General features: G+C 49.3%; 1 protein-coding gene across 1 annotated transcript in view; it reads left to right on the forward strand.

Moving 5' to 3' along the window:
- The window catches only part of DPP6 (dipeptidyl peptidase like 6), a 780,578-nt gene that overhangs the window by 610,189 nt on the left and 153,069 nt on the right, over positions 1-17,320 (forward strand). Inside the window, exon 8 of the mRNA XM_068550205.1 lies at positions 11,962-12,082. Within this exon, the coding sequence (XP_068406306.1) occupies positions 11,962-12,082 (121 nt within the window). The remainder of the gene's footprint in view (positions 1-11,961; positions 12,083-17,320) is intronic.

The following is a 17,320-nucleotide window of genomic DNA, read 5'->3' on the forward strand; positions in this document are numbered from 1 at the left end:
GACTCTCACCAGGCAGGTGACAGGAGAATGACCGGGACCAGCACACGTGGGGTCAATCCCAGGGCCGCCCTGAGGGTCAGAGTCACGTTTGCGTGTCAGCTCAGGGGGAGGTCTGCAGGGGGAAGGGCCGACCCAGGCCTGAGGGCTCCAGCAGGACGGCAGAGCCTTGCCCAGAGGGGGGGGGGGGGCGGGGGACATGGTGCTGGCTTCCAGAAGGTTCCTGACTCCTGCGCTCATCACTGGGTCTCACGTGATGTTGGAATTAGCGGCTCCACTGAGGGCTTCGGATCCCAGTATTTAGGAACTAGAGGGGATGTGAACGTGGAATGTCGACTGCGAACGGGGACCTTCCCAAGTGCTCTGCACAGACACGCAGGGTCACCTAATGGGTGAGAAGGTTAGTCTGGGGCATCTGGCGGGTGGTGGAGCCGGCCCTGAGTCCCTGCTGCCCCCCTTGGGAGATGTACGTTCCCCTCGCCTCCTGCCACAAACACCCGTGTGCCCACTGGCAGCTCAGCGCTCTCCCCGGCCCTTGCTCAGCCTTCCCCAGCCAGAGGCCTCCAGAGACGTGTGTGGCATCTGACAGTCAGAGTCTGCATAGGGGCTGGCTCCGGTGCTCCCACCGCAATGGAAGGGCAGAAATGCCTGGCACAGGCTCAGGGTTGCCCTGTCTGGTCCCTCCAGCCTCAGTCCCGGGCGTCGGAGGATGGGACCCGTCAGCCGCAGTGGTGGGAAGACGGTGAGGTCTCTTTGGCATCGGTGACTTAGGTGCCCAGTTAGGGCTGGTCCTGGAGCAGCAAAGCCTCGACGCCCCAGGGCTTGAGGTGCTCACTGTGTCTTCTCTGTGTCTCTGGAATGTTTATTGCTTTTAATATGAATTATCAATTGACATAGGGACTCATTTCAGACAGAGGCAGCGATGAAGGAATCAGTGAGTGACAGGGGTGGTGTCGAAAGTGAAAGCACGGCCTCTCTGAGGTCCTATGACCGCAGGTTGGGATTCTGTGCCCTGCTGGCTCCCCCGCCTCTGTGTGCACCCAGCTGGTATGGTGAATGCTTGTTTCCAGCCCCTTTCCCATCATGCGTGACGACACCCCTTGGCGGTTAAGATGCTGGTGTGTTCATTATTTTATCCCCAGTTCCCAGTACTGGTGCCAGGCTCGTTTTAGGTAGTTGATTAATTTTTATTACTTATTTTCCCATGGTAAAAATAATACAAACTATAGAAAGTAAAAAATACAAAAAGTAGGGGAAAAAACTTCTTGTAAAAGGACCAATAGATCCAGTATCCATAGACAATTACTATTAATATTTTAATGTGTTCTCTTAATCTTGTTTCCAAGGATAGAAACACTTATAATAATAACTATAGTTATAATAATTATTGTTAATTTATAGTTATATTAATTAGTTTTATATATCCCAACTTTGTGCCCAGTGTGATTCAGTTAGCATTTTATACAATTAAATACTCGTTCTAAACATAATTTTTAACAGTTACATAATAGTTCATTGAATGGATTTACAAAAATTAAATCATTTTCCTGTTGGACATCTAGACTATTTATAAAATCAGTACTACAGTTGATGCAGTGGAATATCTTTGCACCTAAAATGATGAGGAATTACTGAGTCAAAAAAATGAACACTTTTTTTTGCCAATTGATATTCTTAATTGAAGTATTGAACACTTTTTTAAGGCACTTGATATACATTTACAGATTGTTTCCTGTGTGCTTAATCGGTCATATATTTACTGCATAAAGCATCAGGCTGTATCATTAAAAAAATATTGCTGCTTCTACGAATTTTCAAAACTCTTTGCTAATGTAATTCAGTTGCACTGCTATTTAAATCAGCATGTATTTAATTATATCCCGTAGTTGATTAAATTAATATGTATTTAGTAGTTGATTATTTTCTATAAATTAATACCCATGGCATCTTTCTTGTGAATTTTCTGGTTTTATTCTGGGTCCATTCATCTTTTCTTGTCTCGGTGTGTAAATAATAGAAAAGATCACTGACGAGAGTGTGACAGGTAGCAGAAATCATCTCTAAGGACTTCACGGTGTAGCCCGGAGCCGGTCCCAGCAGAACCACGGCAAATGTCTCCTGAGCACAAATGCCAAGGACGGCGGGCTTCTGAGCTGGACTGTCTTTGATCCCCACTCCCACCCTCTGGGGAAATGCTGAGGAGCAGTAACGAGCTGGGAGGTGAAGAGCCGAAAGAAAGAGGACTTTCCAAGACCGTGCATCATCTGCAGACCAGATAATGAGCCCCCAGCGGCTGAAGAGAGGTCGGCTGTTTATCACATCACCTTGGAGAACGAAGTCCGAAGACCAGTCACCCGGGGAGCGTCGGAGGGAATGTGTCTGAGAGGGCTGAGCTGGCGTGTCTGGGACGGTGTTAGTGGCCTCAGTGTACCCTCAGAGCAGACACTGCACACTTCACATACCTGGTGCGATGCAGGTGATCCAACCAGGAAGGCCCGAATGGTGTTTCAGTGGCAGCGTTGCTGGCCTTACGTTGGGACTGTACACAAAAAGGCCTGGAAACTTACCAAGAAAAAAATGGATTTTTTCATCCCCTTAGGAAGATACTGGAGAATTCATTCACTTCTCTGGAGTCAGAAGACTATGTTTGGCAACCGATGAGGCTTGAATTTAACTGCGGTATAAAAAGATTGAGAGAGCGCCTCGGACTGATTTCTGCCAGTCAGTGCATTTGTCATTTCTCTCAGTGCTTTTAGAGAGTTTTCAGACCCACTCCCATGAAGGCCCAGCGGTCCAGCCATTCTCACCAGCAGAGTTGCTCAAAATTGTTCATGATTTTCATCTGGAAGAAGCAGCAAATTGCAGTGTGCATCAGGGTCACCGGAGGGCCCGCTACAACTCGGTTGGTCTGGGGAGGGTCCCGAGAATTAGCGATTCTCGCGGGTTCCCAAAGGCTGCTGGCGCTGCTGGCGCTGGAATCACGGGCGTGTGGGTTAAGCGGTTCGTTTCTAATTCTGTCACTAAGTAGCTCTGTGACCTTGGGTGAAAGCTTCGCCTCTCTGAGCCTGCCCCTCAGTTCTGCAGAATAGCAGGGTGTCCGGACGGTGAGAGGCCACAGATCACGGACTCCGGAGTCGCGCTGCCTCGGCCCAAATCCTGGCTCTTCCAACGGGCAAGGTGCATCACCTTGGGCGAGTGTCCGTGCTGGTGTCCAGGGCAGAAAGTGGCTCTCACAGACAGCCCAGAGCCACAGGACATGGGCGAGGGACGGCTTCAAACTAGGCAAACGGGGAGTGGAGATTGCCACGAAGTGCTCAGCCGGAACATCCAGGCGTAGAACAGAAGCAGATATTCTCCTGAGTCGGGTAACCCAGTACATCCAGCCGTCCTTTTGTTGGTACAATCAGCGTGTTGCCACAGAGCGGCAGTCGCTGTGCTAGTGGTTACAGCACGCCTGAGGATTGCTTTCGGCTCAGCCCAGGAGGCAGTGCCCCTTGGAGAGAGGTGGGGCTCTCCGGGGGTTGCCACGCGGCCTGAAAGCCCCTGCGAGAGGCCCTTTGTGTGGCTTTGAAGTGGCCTTCCCCCCCCACACCCTCTAAAGAAAGGCACCTCGTTCGGTGGTTAACGCTGACCCCAGACGGTGGCCTGTTCCGTGGCGTTTCCTGGTGGCGGTGATGGTGCCCGTCCCCACGGAGCAGGGAACTGGGCTGCCTGAGGGACGGGCGGCCCCGTGCAGGCGCTGCCGTGGACAGCACAGGCTCTCAGGCGGGGGCTGTGCCGCCAGCTAAAGACACCAGAGGGGAGGACAGCTAGGCGGCCGCGGCCCGCAGAGGCAGGTCCCACGGTGGTTCAAGTTCATTCGGGGTTGACGAGCTGTTTGCACAGTAAGAGTAACTGCTGCGCATCCCGCCCCCGGCCTGAGACTCCCCAGGGGCCGTGTCACGTGATTGTCCTGTCCCCCGTGCCCTGCCTCCAGGGAGCCCCGGGGGCGCCGCCGTCCACCCACTCGCCCGTGTCAGATCAGGAGGCTCCTTCACACCTGCCTTCCCTTGGCCTGTGTCCAGGCAGCACCGCGCCCTGGGAGCCCACCCCTGTCGCTGCAGTCCCACCATTGGGCCAACACCGCCCGAGCCTCCACTGTCCCTCTGGACCGTCCCCCGGGACCCCTTGCCCTCTGCCCCGCCCCCTACACGGCAGCAGGGTGTCAGGGAAAACACAGCACCATCTTCTCACTCGCTCTCCTAAAACAGCCAACGACCACGATGCCGCCAAAGCTCCCCAGGTGCTCCGCGGCTCTCAGGAGGAAGCGCAGTCAGTAACGCGGCCTGTGGGGCCCGCACGCTCCCCGGCCCCTTCGCCAGCCTCGCCCCCGACACTGCCTGCCGTGACCTGGCCCCCGGCCCTTCATTCCACACGGGCCGCCCCATTTGCCCAGACGGACGGAGGCCTCTCTCCCCTGCGATGCCCTGTGCCCCTCCTCCCCCCGACGGCTGCTGCCCCCCGTCCGCGTCATCCCAGCTCAGGAGCCATTCTCAGGGAAGACCCCGAGCCCAGGCCAGACGGGGGCCCTGTCACCTGGCCTTACAGCACCTTGCCCTCCCAGCACTTCTTGTCCTGACTGGGCCGTCCGTGCGCAGCCCCGCAGCTCAGAGGCCCTCGGGGAGGAGAGGGAGCTTGGAAGGTGCTCGCACCCGTGCTCAGGCCAGGCACCCGCTCGCTGCTTCCCTGACGCGACCCCACCCCGAGGTCCTGGGTGCGTTAGGAGCCTCACATCTCTGTGGTCGAGATGAAATTGCTCAGCTCCCATATCCCAGGGAACACTGAATACGGCCATCAACTCCTCAGGAGCATGATTTCATTTAGGGACTTCTTCCTCGGCTTTGAAAAAATAACATCTCTGAACTCTCCAAGTTCAAATGTGGGCTCATCAAGTGAGAGGGATCCTGAGAGTTTTTTCTTGGTGGGCGACTCTGAAAAGGAAGCCTTTCCTTGACCACTTAAGGGCTACACTGAGGAGAGGGTCTTTATGGTGATGTTCCCGATGTTTCTTCTTGATTTTGGTTGACATTCGATAGGATGAAAAACGTGAGTACTTTCTGGCAAGAAGAATGGTTTTAGATTATGTACAGGACTTTCTCTTTCTTGGCTCTGAACTCTGCTCTTTGGCATTAAATCCCGCATTAGTTTGCTGCGTCAAAATGTGATGTGATGTCTTCCACTGATTTTTGGAGGAAAGGGCGGAGGGGGCAGTACTGACACGAGCAGCTGCAAGAGCCCTGCTGTTAGAACGGTGTCCTCGTAGCAGGGACCCAACAGGCTGACGCTGCTTAGTATGCCAATGGTGCGTTTCCTTTAAAGGTGCTTTGTAACCCTCAGGGTTTTCGCCAGCAAAATTGTCTCCTTTTATCCTCCCAGTAGCACCACAAGGCTGGCACGGCGGGTGTGATTATCTGTATTTATGGGTGGCAAAATCCAGCGGCAGGACAGCAAGTGAATTTTGCCACGTCCCACCTCTGCCTGGGCAGGAACCAACGTGAGAGCCAAGTGTGCTGAATTTCAGGCGATGGATTAACTGGGGAAATGACGTGCTCACACAGAACAGACTCGGGAGTCTTGGCCGCCTGCACAGGTCAGATGAGAGCTTGCTGAGCAACTGCTCAGCGCCCTGCCTGGCTGATGGGAGGCGCTCGCACGCCTGTTTGTGGGGTTGGTGTGATGCTCCCAAACTGGATAAGGACCACCGAGAATCTGGAAAACCCTCCTCGATCAACAGCTTTGCCATCCCCCCATCATTGCATTTTCCAGGCACGGTTACAAACTAGAATAATGGAAGGTCTCTTCCTTGCCCAGCTGAGCAGTAGAATGGCCAAAACAGGGAATGGGAGAGCAAAACAGAGTAAGGAAAGAATTTATTTAATCTACAAATTGGTCAGTTCCTGAAACTGAGCTTTGAGTAATCGGAGAGTGATTCTCAGCACCTTCGCGTGTTGACGTGGGAAGAGACGTGTCTGCACACGTACACGGTATGTTATTCCCCTTTAGTTCAGAGGCTACAGCTTCCACCGTCATCAGGTTCTGTAGATACGGTTTGAAAAGGCCATGTATACTTTGTTTCCAGCAGTCTTTCTCACATAATCTACACAAGAAAAGTCTCTTTCGATGTGGCTTGCTGACTGCTTCTTGTGAGCGTGCAGCCAGTCTCTGCCCCCATCGGGAGAGCACACAGCATTCTTAGCAACTTTGGGTATTGTTTGTCAGTCTGATAATTTGGTAAACAAAATACTCCCGTTGTAATAAGATTTCTTTCTGTTCTTCATGAATATAAACGCTTCTGTATCATCAGTACTCTGTGTGGTTCTCTGATCTACCTGTTCCTGTCCTCCACCCATTTTTTTTTATTGCACAATGAACATGATTCATGATTTCTATTCATAGGGGTTTATCCTAGGGAGATGTCAGAGGTGCAGTGAAGTACAAAAATGCACACAAGAGCATTTTTATTGTAATAAAAACCAGAAGAGATGTCAAACAACAGGGACATAATTAAATAAACTATGGTATATCTCCCAAAAGGCATGTCTCAGAGAATGCTCACTGACATGGAAAAACATTTCTGATGTAGATTCTAAAACAGTGTGCAAACCTGTATATATTATATGACTTTAGTTTTATTAAAACTAGGGTTTATACCCCACCGACCAACACACACATTCCCTCTCTCTCCCTCCCTCCCTCCCTCCCTCCCTTCCTCCCTCCCTCCCTCCCTCTCTCTCTCTCTCTCTCTCTCTCTCTCATCTAGGAGGGAATAAAATACAAGAAAGTATATTTTAATAGTCATATTTTGTGTATGTGTGTGGTTTGTAGGATTGTGACATTTTAACTTTCTCCCGTATATTCTATAATAATGGTGAATATGCAGAGTCAGGGTTTGGTGGCTTTTATTGCCCTGTTTTCCACCTTCATAGTCAGCCGAACTGATGTGTGATCTCCAACCAGCCAGTTTGCTTTTCAAAAAAACGCCCAGCACTGTTTTACTGCTCCCTTCTTTTAGTGTTGGTAAATATCCCTTCTTGTAACTGTTCCACAGTAACAACTCTGGTAACGACTCAGAAGTCCCACCATCACCTGGTTTCTCCTGACATGAACCCAGGGAAGAGGGGCCATTCTAGGAGCCTGATGGCTGCTGGAAAACACCCATGGTGGGGGGCGGCGGGGGGGGTCTCATGTCCGCCAAGCAGATGTGCTGACTTGCAAGTCCACAGAGGCCACGCTTGGCACCAGCTGGACTCAGAAGGGTGTAGATAGGAGCCGTTGGCCAGCAGGTGGTCTCGGGTGCGCCTGCCCCGCAGGGTTCCACACAGCCGTCCACCCGACAGCTATGCAGCGTGTCTTCTCCCCGTCCCCCCGCCGGTGACAGCTCAGTACACGGGACCCCTGTAGGTGGGTGTGGAATCCCTGCCAGGTGCCCAGAGGGAAGTGCCCGGTGACCGGAATCGTGCACTCAGGGAGGTCACGGCGACGGCTTCCTCCCAGAGTTTACAGTTCTCCTCGACCAGCTGCAACGTACCAGAAATAGCGTCCCCTGCCATTAGAGCCCATATCCACCCTTACCAGGTGTCCAGGGCAATAGAAACAGAAAGTTACCTGAAGGTCACTTTCTATGCAGGGGGAACCGGCCATTAAGTTCTGAATGCAGGAGGCTTTCCCAATCTGTTAGCCACAGTTGGTAATTCTGACTTGCTGTTATGTGGCCTGTTGATGAAACCATTCAGGGGACCAGAGGTGACAGAGTACACCCAGAAATTAAAGCCATGTGGACACACGAACCTGATGGGCACCAGCCTCCCGAGGACATACCGACCTCTCCGTCAGCAGTTTGCTTCTTCACGAGAGTCTGCCGAAGGATGTGTTGAGCGGGTGGCAAGGTTTAGAGACAGAACTTCCATGTTCTGGTGACATGGCTTATCTGTGTGCAGCGTTCCAGTGACGTCAGTTAGCTGTGCAGTGTTTCCAGTGGGATTAGAATGGCCGACGACAGAGACGATCCCATCTGCTGGACGAATACATCACTTCCTTATGATCGCTGCTGAACCAGCGGGCGCTACCGTGACCACCCGAGCTTTCTGTTTCACGCTATAAATTAAACTTAATGTCATATATAACGGGATCGTTCATCCTCATTTATTGTGGAAGTGTTAGTAAAGTCGCGCCTGGTCAGGAAATGGGGTAACCCAAAAGAGGAAGTAGAAAACCAGGGGAAACGCAATTAGTAAATAGTGCCCACTACCAGGGTGTGTTCTTGAGATCAGGACAGTCGCTATACCGTGTCAGTTAAAGAAACCTAGGCTGACATGATAACTGGGGGTTTTAGCTGAAATATAGAGAATCTGTTTTCCCCCTTGATACTAGCATGTTGGGTTCACTATGAATGTTGAATTTTGCCTTCATGATAAATAGTTCTCCTTTCGGATACAAGTGTAGTAATAGCATCACTAATTAATTTGCTAAACGTCTTTTCCTGATCTCAGACACTCATGAGACCTTTGGATTCAACAATGTTAAGTATGGAGGAAACCTTAGGGACCATCCAGTCAACCTCGTATTTTGTAGTGAAGGACATGAGATTCAGTGAGGTTAAGTAACCTGCTCAGAGCTGGACAGCTAGTTGTCTCAACTAGAATTTAGGTTTCTACTTCAAGTCTAGCATTCTCTATTTTATAATTCCACCGGAGCTGTGCTGCTCTCTTTTAGTCAAGCACTGGGCTGTTCAATATGTTTTCCTTTGGGCCTTGATTGTCCAGAACTAAAAGCTCAGTTGTGCCCAATTATGGTAATTAATCCCATTCCTGGTTCCTGAGATAATGAGCTCCCCCTTTAGCTCCGTGTGTCTTTGAGCTGAGCTTTGTCGTAAGCACCCTGTGAAAATGTGGGTATTCTTCCTGGTCTAGCTCAGGTGTCACCTCCTGCATGAAGCCCCTCCTGATCTCTCCAGGCAGAGCAAACCTGTATAATGATGGTAGTAACCACAACAAGGATAGGTGTTACTGAGCCCTTACTTCGTGCCGGGCGCTGTGCTCAGTGCTTTGAAGTTGTCAGTTCACTCAGCCTCATAGCTGCGTTCTGCATTGATCTCTAATGACAGACAAAGAAACTGAGGCAACTAGGAGTCCAGCACTGGCTCAGGTCCTGCAGCAGGTCCGCTGTGCTCCCAGAGCACATGGTGCAGACGCCCTCGCGGGGCCTGGAGCGGGCTGAGCTGTGTAGAACCCAGACTCCCATTTGTAGATGTCAACATCTTCAAAGCAAAACGCACTGTTCCTTAGAGCTTGTTTCCTTTTGTTTTCCTTCCATTAAAAAATAAAGCCAAGATGAAAGGGGATTTAATATCTATCATAGCAAATTTTACTTCTTCAGAATATTAATTGTCTACGGTCCGATTTGATTCAAAAATTTATTGTAGGCTTAGAGCGCATAAAAGAAGTTAAAATTTCATAATGCATCTTACCCTTAGGCAAACTCGTAAGAACAGCTACTGAAATTAAATGAGGATGTGTACTTGTGTCTAGAAGTTTTCCAGCTCATTTCTGAGTGAAGTGAATCTTTGAAGAGGCAGGAGTCCCGAGCAGGAAGCTAATACTTGATAGAGCTTTCAGCTCCAGCCTTCCATGACAGTGATCTGTGGGAACTGCCCTTCTGCATCTTCAGTTTAAAATGTCAACATTTACGCTGTTTCCTACACTTGCAAAATACCCTTTCTCACTGGTCTCTTAAATGACACTGACAATATCTTTTTTAGAATTTCTTTTCAAAAAAATCTGATTGAGTCCTGTTCTTGGTCCACATAGCTCAGTTTCCACAGACATTGGATATTTGCATCATGTGCTTAGGTCCTTGTGGGGGTAGCAGGCAAAGAATTTAGTTGTAGAAAACACAGGGCAGAATTGAGCAGTGCCTGGAGGACTCGCTAATTTATACTTTAAGAGCTTCGGGAGACATTAGATTTGTCCTGGGCCACTGCTTCATAGATTTGGTTGCACACTGGAATCGCCCAGGGTGTTTCTTTAAAATACTGATGCCAGGGGACGTCCCTGGTGGCGCAGTGGTTAAGACTCCGAGCTCCCAATGCAGGGGGCCTGGGTTCAATCCCTGGTCAGGGAGCTAGATCCCCCATGCATGCTGCAACTAAGGAGCCCGCAAGCCACAACTAAGGAGCCTGCCTGCCGCAACTAAGACCCAGCGCAACCAAATAAATAAATATTAAAAAAAAAAATACTCATGCCAGGGTCCCACCTGTAGATCCTAACCATTGGGCTGGGCTCTTGGACCTGGCTGTAGGATATGTCAGAGCTCCTCAGATCATTCTAATACACATCAGAATTAGAGAGCCACTGACCTAGCCCACCCTCCCCCCGGCCCCAGGGAATTTGGGGCTGACCTAAGGTCAGAACTGTAGCATCTTCCAGGGCACCCCAGGCTGCACATGGGCCACCCAGCTGCTCCAGGGAACGGCTGGGGAACCACTCTGTCTTCTCCTGCAACTTCACTCCTCACGCCCAGGGCATCCCCCCGCTGTCCCTGGCTGGTCCACCTCTGTCTGTCTCCACTATCCCCCCGGCAGCTGACGGGCTGCCTCCTGCCCTGCCTTCTCATCTGCACGGGCCTGGGCTCGCCCACAGAAGACTTGCCTCTAGCCACGTTGCTCCCCTTCTTGAGCTTCTGCCAAGGGCTTCCTGCTGCCTCTGGGGTCCTGTAGCCCACGGGCGGACCCTTGGGGGCTGGCCCCTGCCTCTCCCCCACCCCCCGGGCTTCCACTCCTGCTTCTCCTTCTCCTCACGCCCGGCAGGACCGGTCACAGGGAGCTCTCGTCCAGCTCCTCCAGCTCCCCAGGCCCATGCCTGCCTCTGGTTCTCTCTCACACTGTTTCCTCCGTGTAACCTAATTTCTCAGCCCCCCTTTCTTCATCCTGCTCGCCATTCAGATCTCAGCCTAAAGCCCAGTTTCTCAGAATCCTGACACCTGCCACAGCACGGGTGAACCTTGAGGACGTTATGCTCAGTGAAATAAGCCAGACACAGAAGGACAAACGCTGTGTGATTCCCGTTACACGAGGTCCCTGGAGTCGTCAGATTCCTGGACACAGAAAGCAGAAGGGTGGGGGCTGGGGGTGGGGGAGGGGGATGAGGAATCAGTGTTTAATGGGGACCGAGTTTGAATTTTGCAGGATGAAAAGAGTCCAGGAGATGATGGTGGTGATGGTTGCACAGCAGTGTGAATGCACTTGATGCCACTGAACTGTACACTTAAACGTTGTCAAGGTGGCAAATTTTGTGTCATGTATGTTTTACCACAATAAAGAAACTTTTTTCCCGTCACTTTCTCAGGGACTCCTTGCCTGTCCTTTAGTTAGTAGTTAAGTTAGTGGCCTAAGTTAGTGGCCTAAGTTAGTAGTACTGTTACGTGTTCCCAGAGCTCCTCAGAACATTTTCCTTTTAAAGTTTGTCTTCTTTACCGGATTGTGAGTAAAGGCACGTGATACGTCCCACCTCATTCTCCCATGATTGGCACAGAGTTGGTGCCCACTAAGTAACTTTTCGTAAATGTTGAGTGAATAAATCTCAGATTTCAAGCTTCCCAGCCCACCAGTCACAATTCCCAGGAAAAATACAATTGCTAAGATAGTCAAAGCCATTTGATGTTAACATACGCACGAGTATCAGACAGATTGTCTGGTCATGGTAAATGATAACATTGGGTGAACTCTGTGGAGTTTGAGTCTCCAGTTGACCTTAAATGTAGATGATTTTGGAGGTGGGTGAGCCCCAAAGGGTCCCGAGACTACGTCTGTTCTGTCAAATAAATGCAAAGGAAAATGCAGACCACATTGCTGGTTTGGGATTTTTAAAGAATATCCTATTTGTAAGCACTTCCTTGATTAACACTATGTTTTTTTTCTTTCCAAATTAGATATTTATCTTTGAAAACAATATCTACTACTGTGCACACGTCGGGAAGCAGGCCATCCGTGTGGTCTCAACTGGGAAGGAAGGCGTGATTTACAACGGCCTTAGCGACTGGCTGTACGAAGGTACGCGGGACGTGGGAGGCTTGGTTCCTGTGGTCGCTGCTGCTGCTGCGTCACTGGGGTTGGCTGTGGTGGTGTTTCCTCCGACTCTGTCAATTAAACTCCGTTTCTTGAGGTTCTGCTAAATTACAAAGAGACTGTGGAGCCTCGGGGAGCAGCAGGCGACCGTCGGGGGCCTGCGGTGTCAAGCACTCACCTGGTGGCCAGGTGGGCAGGGCATCCTACAACCCTGTGCTGTGCTGGGGGGGTGACTCCGGGAACAGTCAGGATCCCAAACGTGCAGGTTTCCTGCTCCCTTTCTGAGAGGTTGAGCGCCTGGTTCTGCCTGGGGAAGGGAGAGCTGGAAAACACATCAGAGGGTAAAGCTTCCAAAAGAAACGCGTCAGGGTGGCCTGCTGGCCTGTGTGCATCCGCCTCATTGGACGTTTTCTGCTACTGGTTTTCCTCTGGCACCGGAGGGCTCCAGCGGTATGCATTATTAAATGACTAAAAATCTGAGTGAGAAGCTCTCTTCTTAAGCATTTATAACCCGCCTCCGTGTTAATGACAACTTCGTCGTAACAATAACGGTCCTGTATTGATTGCCATTAGTTGCCAGGCGCTATGCTAAGCACTTTAGTGCTTTTTATTACCTCATTTACCCGCCACGTTAGTCGAGGCTGCTATAAGGAACACCACAGACTGGGTGGCTTAAGCAACTTTTATTTCTCATAGTTCTGGAGGCTGGGAAGTCCAAGATCAGGGCTCCAGCAGAGCTGGTGTCTGGTGAGGGCTCTCTTCCTGGCTTGCAGACGGCCACCTTCTCCCTGTGTCCTCACACGCTGGAGGGAGAGAAAGTCATGGGGAGGAAGCTCTGGTCTCTTCATCCTCCTAGAAGGGCACTAACCCCACCATGGGGGCTCCACCCTCGTGACGTCATCACCTCCCAAAGGCTCCACCTCCAAACACCGTCACATTGGAGATTTTGGCTTCCACGTGAATTCTGTGGGGCCACAGACATCCAGTCCATAATGCCCTCATGAGAGCATTCTGAGATGAGTGCTGTTACGGACATTTCACAGAGGAGGCGCAGTGAGGGTAAGTCATCTGCCCAAGGTTACACGAGGTTAGGGGAGATGTATCATGGAGTATCACTGTTCAAGTGCAGGACTCTCCCCTTTCTGGAAATGCAGATGTCAACAGGATGCTGACGCAGCCCAGCACTGGGCTGATAAACAGCTTGTGCTCTTGTCAGCCTACCGGTCTGAGACCACATGATCACAGGAAGAATTCACTGTGCTGGGCTGGGGCAAGGGGGGCAGTCAGGGGACCTCCAACGGGGTCTGGGCATGATCAAGCCCAGAAAATATCATGTTTCCTCAGTGCTGTGCATTCCTCAAGCTGGGTTCTGCATCGCAGGGGCTTATGTATCCTAAAGGACAGAGCGGATGGACCTGTATGCTTAGTCCTACTTCCCGTCATGATTTCACTGAAGCGCAAGGTTGACTTGATTTCCATTTTTTTAAATTGAGGTGTAAGTCGTAGATAATAAAATGCACAATTATAAAGACATAGTTTCATGGGTTTGACAAAGTATACACTGGGCAGCCCCATCAAGATATAGAACATTCCAGGAACTCCCTGGCGGTCCAGTGGTTAGGACTCTGCACTCGCACTGCCAGGACCCCAGTTCAATCCTTGGTTGGGGAGCTAAGACCCTGCAAGCCATGTGGCATGGCCAAAAAGAAAAGATATAGAACATTCCATCATCTTAGAAAGCACCCCCCGAGCCCGTTTCCAGTCAAGTCTCCCCTCAACCCAAGCTTCCCTTCCAGAGGCTACTGCCATCCTGATTTCCGTGCAGCTGGCTTCCTAACAGAATGCTGGAACGTGGGCACCCATCGAGGCCGTCCCTCTCAGTGTGGCCTCCCTGGAAGTCCCGTGTTTGTTCCAGCATGGCTGCTGCTGCTCGGAGCACCCAAGATTCTGGTACTGAGCCGCCTTCTGGGCCCCAGGAGAATCGACCTTGGGGTTTTCTTGGGCTCACACGAGGGTGTCACTGGAACAAAATAGACACTGTCCAGTCAGTGTCCACCGTGCTTCTACTGTCCTGTGCACAAACAGCCTTATGAGCAGCAGGCCCAAGTTCCAGGGCGATCAGGGCAATAACAACCCAATGACCCCTAAGAGAGAGAGGCCCCTGGAGTCCTGGCTGGAAGGACCTAGACCTGCCCTAGGAATAATCTCCTTCAACAATCCATCGCCAGGAGATGGAGAATGTCTTTTTTAGTATCTTCCTAGTAAAATAAAAAGCTCATTGCCTTGCAATTCAAAGTAAGCTTTTGCTTCAGCAAATCCGTTGAAAAGAAATGCTTCCTCGAGGCATTTACACAGAATTGTGTTGGTGTGATAACAGGGCCCCAGATATTCTAAGTCAATCACAGCTGATGTAGCAGCTTAACCTCGTTAGCGTTGTCCCCTGGAAGGTCATGTATGCTGATGCTTCGATTTCTGAAGTTGGGAGCGTGAGAGCTCTGGGGAATCTCGGTTCCTTTTTTAATAATTGGAAGGTAAACTCTGAAGATTGCCTTTTTCTAATCTGTGACTTAACTGCTTCACTTCCACATGCTCCTTAAAAAAAAAAAAAAAAAGGAGAAAAAGATTAGGGGGAAAAATACCCTGACAGCATTTGAAGGGGGCCTGACTCGCTTGGAGATGTTAGTTCTGAGAAGAAACAAAGCTATATAAGTTCTGAACCACCCTGCAGCCCGTAGGCTTGTTGGCAGTCAAATGCCATATTGATTTGTTTTGTTCCCAAAAAGGAACTTTGAACGTATTGAACATTTCAGAATATCGAGGACTGAGGGAGGGAAGAAGGAGACCTGGGAACTGCCAGGAATCTCCATCCCTGGACCAAAGGTTTACCCGCACTCGGTAGGAAACTTCCCCAATTAACCGACGCAAGCCCCACACACGGAAACGCACCCGCGGCACTGCCTGCAGCCTCAGACCGCGTGTCTCACTGACGTTCCAGACGCCCTGCCTCGTGGTGACCACACACTGATCTTGATAAGCAAAATGCATGTCTTTATTTTACTCTTCTGGGCAAATGTCATGGAGTTACATAGAACTTTGATTTTAATATGGGATTACAGACGAAAGTGTCCTACAAACTGTTTTAAGGTTTACGAAAGTTGGTTATCCAGAAACTAAAGATGTTACTAGTTTTTTGAGAAGTCAGAAAGGAAGGGTCTGTTAAGAATTTGCACTTTCATGTAAATGTTAGCAATTTTGCAAAGCTCCTAATAGGTAGGCTTACGGGCAAAGAGCTGGATTGTCCAAATTTTTATGAAAGGTTCATGGTTACCAGTGTTGCAGAGATGGTTGTATTTTCCAGTTGCTACTATTTGTTTATATTGCTGGGTTGGCCAAAAAGTGCCTTCGGTTTTTAAGTAAAAGTAAAGACACATTTCTCATTTCCACCAAGAACTTTATTGAACAACGTATTCATCCTTTTGTTCCACTACCTTCTGCCATTTTTCAGGCAACTTCATAATTCCATCTTCCCAAAACGTTTTCTCTTTTTGAGCAAAGAACTATTCCAAGTGTCTTCCAGGGAATTGAAATTTTTTCCATTAAGAGAATTTTGTAAAGACCAAAATAAATGGAAATCCAAAGGTGCAATGTCTGGTGAATACGGTGGATGAATCAGAACTTCCCAGCCAAGCTGTAGCAGTTTTTGCCTGGTCATCAAAGAAACATGCGGTCTTGCGTTACCCTGATGGAAGATGATGTATTTTCTGTTGACTGATTCCGGACGCTTTTCGTCGAGTGCTGCTTTCAGTTGGCCTAATTGGGAGCTGTACTTGTTGGAATGAATCTTTTTGTTTTCCAGAATGAGCTCGTAATAGAGGACTCCCTTCCAATGCCACCATATACACAATATCACCTTCTTTGGATGAAGACCGGCCTTTGGTGTGGTTGATGGTGGTTCATTTCGCTTGCCCCACAGTCTCTTCTGTTCCACATTATTGTACAGTATGCCCTTTTCATCACCCGTCACAATTTGTTTTAAAAACGGAACATTGTCATTCCATTTAAGTAGAGAATTGCATGAGGAAATACAAAGGTTTTTTTTGCTTAACTTACGTGAAAGCCAAACATCAAAGCGATGAACATAACCAAGCTAGTGCAAATGATTTTCAGCGCTTGATTTGGATATTTTGAGTATATCGGCTATCTCCCCTGTGGTATAATGTTGATTTTTCTCAATTAATGTCTCAATTTGATCACTATCAACTTCAGCTGGGCTGCCTGACCCTGGAGCATTGTCCAGTGAGAAATCTCCAGCATGAAACTTCACAAACCACTTTTGACACATTCCATCAGTCATAGCACCTTCTCCGTATGCTGCACAAATCTTTTTTGGTGTTTCAGTTGCGTTTTTACCTTTCTTGAAATAATAAAGCATAGTATACGGAAAATGTTGCTTTTTTTCTTCCATCTTCAATATTAAAATGGCTACACAAAAATTCACCAATTTTGATAAGTCTTTTTTAAATACATGCTGATATGAAGCTGTCACATACAATCTACCAAAACTGTTTCGAATGAAGTTAAAGATAACTAAGCACTACCAGAGTCATCTTATGGAAAAAACCAAACGAACCTTTTGGCCAACTCAGTATTTTCATTTTCATCATTGCGATCATCCATATGAGGTACAGTGTGGTACAGCACAGAATTTTGGGCCAATAATTTTTCAGTAATGAAACTTTAAGTCATTACATGTTTCCACTAAACTAGGAGACCTCCACACCTCTATTGCCAAAGCAGTCATATGCGTAATCCTAACTAAATATCAGTATTCAGTGATATGTCATTATCATGAAATGGCTCCTACCCCAGTGGAAAGCTGGAGTGTGTCAGGCTCGTTTGAGAACCACTCTCTCCCCACGTGTGTACCAGTCCTTGTCACCTCAACTCCTCTGAGACCCGACGGAGGTAGGGTAGGGGCAGTGAACTTGAGAAGGTGTTCACAAAGCACAGCCTGGCGCCATCAGGCTGGGATGTCAGGGAGAGCCAAGAAATGCCTGGAGGGCATTTATTTAATATCTGGGTTTGGTGTGGATGAAACCCCGGGATGAATTTTACCCTGAACTAGTCCAGAGCTTGGTGGTACTTGGAAACGTGGTTGGATGCAGGGAGGCTGCTCGGCCGGGCAGCCTGCCGCGTGAGAGTCAGCGGGAGTGATGCTGAGTA

This window comes from Eschrichtius robustus, chromosome 8, assembly GCF_028021215.1.
Source record: "Eschrichtius robustus isolate mEscRob2 chromosome 8, mEscRob2.pri, whole genome shotgun sequence".
Classification (NCBI taxonomy): Eukaryota; Metazoa; Chordata; class Mammalia; order Artiodactyla; family Eschrichtiidae; genus Eschrichtius; species Eschrichtius robustus.